The sequence below is a fragment of the Sander lucioperca genome, chromosome 6 (assembly GCF_008315115.2).
Source record: "Sander lucioperca isolate FBNREF2018 chromosome 6, SLUC_FBN_1.2, whole genome shotgun sequence".
Lineage (NCBI taxonomy): Eukaryota > Metazoa > Chordata > Actinopteri > Perciformes > Percidae > Sander > Sander lucioperca.
In genome coordinates, this window is record NC_050178.1 from 22644151 (window position 1) to 22649150 (window position 5000).

The following is a 5000-nucleotide window of genomic DNA, read 5'->3' on the forward strand; positions in this document are numbered from 1 at the left end:
CTGAATACGGTAGGTGTCCGGTATGTTAACGTAACACATTAACAGTTATTCAACTATACAACAGAATACAGAACAACTACCAGGGCGTGGAGACGTAACGGCACCGTTGACGAGCCTCTCCCGGCAGCACATTGTTCAAGCACCCATCTGTAGACTCGTTCCTCCAGCTCTGGCCATCTTGCTTTCAGCCCGCGATTAGCCGATTAGCTTTCTTTGTTTCCTTCATTGCAGTAAGAGTCACCTTTTCCCCAGTCCCTCACAAATTTCTCTCTCACTCCAAACTTTCGTTGTGCTGCTCGATTACCGTTTTCGGCTGCATATTTTACTACCTGCAGTTTATAATCTGCAGAATAGGATTTTCTTTTCTTTCTCAGTTGTCTTTAGGAGCAGCATATAGTTGTCACAAGCCTAGAGCGCCCTCTGGCGGCTTTAGACGGTGATGTTTTCAGTATGAATTAACATTTAAAAACATGTTAAATTATATATATTTTGATATATAAGTTGCACCTGACTATAAGTCGCAGGACCAGCCAAACTATGAAAACAAGTGCGACTTATAGTCCGGAAAATACGGTAACGTTACCGTGCTTTTGGGCGGACTTGAACAGCTGAGTCGCAGCGACACCATCAGCTGGTTTGAGTCGAGCTGAGATGGACCGGTTGAGGATTTTAAAATGAATACGCTGTCCATATCTTCTATAACAGACGCAATGGCAGAATCTACACATCTCAATTCTCCGAATTCAACCCAAGCGCTCTTTGGTGACGTGGTTGATCACGTTACTGTTGATCATCCGTCCATCATCGTATAAAGCCCACCCTGATAATTTGATTGGTCCAAACAGCTCTGGTTGGCGCATAGTTGCTCCACAACGGATTAAGTCCAGACCGAACTTCCCGACCTCAAATGTTGTGGGCGGAGATGAATTCGGCATCCAGGCTGATAGCACCTTTCAAAACCTAGATTACCAAGTGCTTTACAAAAGGATAAAAGCTTAAAAGAACAAAATAATATTACAACACAAGCAATATAACAGGAGGAAATATCACAATAAACACAAAACTAAACCAAAGCATCACAACTCAAAATAGAGTACATGACTCATGCACAAAAAGACAGGTCTTCAGCTGTGATTTAGGACGTCCCAGAGTACGGTTGGGTACCGTTTGGATTTTTACGATTCCGATGCCAAACCGGTACTTTTAAAACGATTCTGATTCCTAAACCGATTCTTGAAAAACTGCAAAATGACGTCAAAGAAAGGCTCTTTTATGGAGTTTTTTTAAAATAGAAAATTATTTAAATTTAACAATATATTAACGTTTTAAAGTACTTAAATATATAATAAGTAAACCTAAGTCACGTAGTAATAATAATAATAATAATAATAATAATAATAATGATGTATACTTTATTAATCCCGCAAGGGGAAATTACAATACCTAACACATAACTACAATAATTTAGCAAATAACAGTTACACTATTAACAAGTAACAACTAAATAAATGTTGTTGAGTTGGTATGCCAACCAGCTTCAAACTTTAGCAGTTCTTTTGCAGAACAATGACCATATTTGATACTACATCTCTCCTGACTTATGGCATGTCCTGCACAGGAGAAACCTCTCAGATGGTGTCCAAGGGGCCTGGACACACACACACACACACACACACACACACACACACACACAGGGAGGAGTTAGAAAGGGCAGACTCCCCACCACCACCAGGCTACAGGGGTCTGGTCCTGAATGATAGACTAGCAGAGCAAGTGTAATCTGTTTACTAGCGATCACGTGCAGTGAATGGTTAATATGTCTTTACGTCCGTTTTGGTGAGCCCAGAGGGAAAATGTGCCATTTTAAAAGTAGCCTATAGGTCCTGTATCAGTCTATAGGTCCTGTATCAGTCTATAGGTCCAGTATCAGTCTATAGGTCCTGTATCAGTCTATAGGTCCTGTATCAGTCTATAGGTCCTGTATCAGTCTATAGGTCCTGTATCAGTCTATAGGTCCTGTATCAGTCTATAGGTCTTGTATCAGTCTATAGGTCCTGTATCAGTCTATAGGTCCTGTATCAGTCTATAGGTCCTGTATCAGTCTATAGGTCCTGTATCAGTCTATAGGTCCTGTATCAGTCTATAGGTCCTGTATCAGTCTATAGGTCCTGTATCAGTCTATAGGTCTTGTATCAGTCTATAGGTTCCGTATCAGTCTATAGGTCCTATAGGTCCTGTATCAGTCTATAGGTCCTATAGGTCCTGTATCAGTCTATAGGTCCTGTATTAGTCTATAGGTCCTGTATTAGTCTATAGGTCCTGTATCAGTCTATAGGTCTTGTATCAGTCTATAGGTCCTGTATTAGTCTATAGGTCCTGTATTAGTCTATAGGTCCTGTATTAGTCTATAGGTCCTGTATCAGTCTATAGGTCCTGTATTAGTCTATAGGTCCTGTATTAGTCTATAGGTCCTGTATCAGTCTATAGGTCCTGTATCAGTCTATAGGTCTTGTATCAGTCTATAGGTCTTGTATTAGTCTATAGGTCCTGTATCAGTCTATAGGTCCTGTATCAGTCTATAGGTCTTGTATCAGTCTATAGGTTCCGTATCAGTCTATAGGTCTTGTATCAGTCTATAGGTTCCGTATCAGTCTATAGGTCTTGTATCAGTCTATAGGTCCCGTATCAGTCTATAGGTCCTGTATCAGTCTATAGGTCTTGTATCAGTCTATAGGTCTTGTATTAGTCTATAGGTCCTGTATCAGTCTATAGGTCCTGTATCAGTCTATAGGTCTTGTATCAGTCTATAGGTCCCGTATCAGTCTATAGGTCTTGTATCAGTCTATAGGTCCTGTATCAGTCTATAGGTCCTGTATCAGTCTATAGGTCTTGTATCAGTCTATAGGTCCTGTATCAGTCTATAGGTCCTGTATCAGTCTATAGGTCCTGTATCAGTCTATAGGTCCTGTATCAGTCTATAGGTCCTGTATCAGTCTATAGGTCCTGTATCAGTCTATAGGTCCTGTATCAGTCTATAGGTCTTGCAAATTTAAATTAAGTTAACTGGTGATTTTCCTTGTTTGTATTCTTCACCTGTGTGTGTGTGTGTGTGTGTGTGTGTGTGTGTGTGTGTCTCTCTCTTGTGTGTATCTCTGTGTGTGTCTGTCTGTGTGTGTGTGTGTGTGTGTGTGTGTGTTTCAGGCTGAGGAGGACACAGAGAGCATGGTCTCAGTTCAGAGCTCCGTCAGCTACAGAGATCAGCCTGCAGCCATCAGATCCAGCCTCAGACTCGGGGTAAATCTCATCTGTGAAGTCCAACTGAGCAGCATATCTGCACACTGCAGCTTCTCCTCCTTTCTGTTTGAGTCTTCATTCAAGTGAACTCAAACCTGATCAAGCCTGGATGGCACCACATAACAGCACCAGGATACAGTACTTTCTTTCTTTCTTTCATCCCTCCACGCTGCTGACACAGTGATACTCTGAACTCTTTTCCTGCACATACTAACATGTTAGAAACATGATAAAGAAATGACTTTTCTCCAGCAAAAATGGAAATGAGTTAAAGGCGAGGTTGGTCATTTTGAAAAGCTAGAAAAATTTAAAAGTAGCATCTCCTCTGGGCTCCGTCTAACCCCGTATAACTCCAAGCTACTGTTAGCAATGCGGCGACTACGCGCATGGTACATAGCAGGGGTAGAGTACACACAGCGGGGCAAGGAGGCATTTCATTGGTTCTTTCCAAGCGGACCATGAGAGTTGTGATTGGTGGGCGTTTTTACAGGATTACAGCCGCTACAAATGACGGGTCTTTTTTGCTCCTTTTTCAAGAGCCCATAAGTTTAAGTTTGTAAGTTTATTTGATTAGGACAATGCACATTAATCAACATTTCTGTAAATAATAATTAGTAATTTTCAACTGTAGTCCTAGTTACCCAGCATGCATGTCTTTATGGTGGGAAGAAACCGGAGCACCCGGAGGAAAACCACGCAGACACGGGGAGAACATGCAAACTCCACACAGAAAGGCCCGGAACCACCTGGATTCAAACCCAGGACCTTCTTGCTGTGAGGCAGAAGTGCTAACCACTGAGCCACCGTGCTGCCTTGAGTTATTTATTACATTTGAGAAATCAGGTTACTGCAGAAAGCCGACAATAACCATGTTACCGAAGTGCACGTAAAGGCACTGAGTGACACACAGAGATGAGTAGATTTCAGCTGGTGTTTCTCAGTTCCTGTAAAATCAGCTGTATGGTAATCTTTTTCTCTCCTCATCTGTGTGTCCTTAGCCTGATGTGTTATTCCTCTGTGCCACAGATTTACATTTGACCAAACATCCCAAACTGTGTTGTCTCTGAAGGAGGTGACCCCGATGGAGGAGGTGCTGACTGTCGAGAGGAGAGAGGAGCAGAGGAGACGCTGGCTGGAGGAGCTGGACCGACAGAGAGAGGAGACGAGTGAACGCAGGAGACGAGAGAAACTGCTGCAGAACCAGGTACAGTAGAGACACAGTAGAGACCAGAACCAGGTACAGTAGAGACCAGAGACAGGTACAGTAGAGACACAGTAGAGACCAGAGACAGGTACAGTAGAGACCAGAGACAGGTACAGTAGAGACACAGTAGAGACCAGAGACAGGTACAGTAGAGACACAGTAGAGACAGGAGACAGGTACAGTAGAGACACAGTAGAGACCAGAGACAGGTACAGTAGAGACCAGAGACAGGTACAGTAGAGACACAGTAGAGACCAGAGACCGGTACAGTAGAGACCAGAGACAGATACAGTAGAGACACAGGAGAGACAGGTACAGTAGAGACACAGTAGAGACAGGAGACAGGTACAGTAGAGACCAGAGACAGGTACAGTAGAGACACAGTAGAGACCAGAGACAGGTACAGTAGAGACACAGTAGAGACAGGAGACAGGTACAGTAGAGACACAGGAGAGACAGGAGACAGGTACAGTAGAGACAGGAGACAGGTACAGTAGAGACC

General features: G+C 43.0%; 1 protein-coding gene across 2 annotated transcripts in view; it reads left to right on the forward strand.

The window, feature by feature from the left end:
• ccdc66 (coiled-coil domain containing 66) overlaps positions 1-5000 on the forward strand; it is a 38174-nt gene that overhangs the window by 14679 nt on the left and 18495 nt on the right. For both annotated transcript variants that reach the window (XM_036002121.1, XM_036002122.1), the window contains exons 9-10: positions 3202-3294; positions 4364-4498. In XM_036002121.1, the coding sequence (XP_035858014.1) occupies positions 3202-3294; positions 4364-4498 (228 nt within the window). The remainder of the gene's footprint in view (positions 1-3201; positions 3295-4363; positions 4499-5000) is intronic.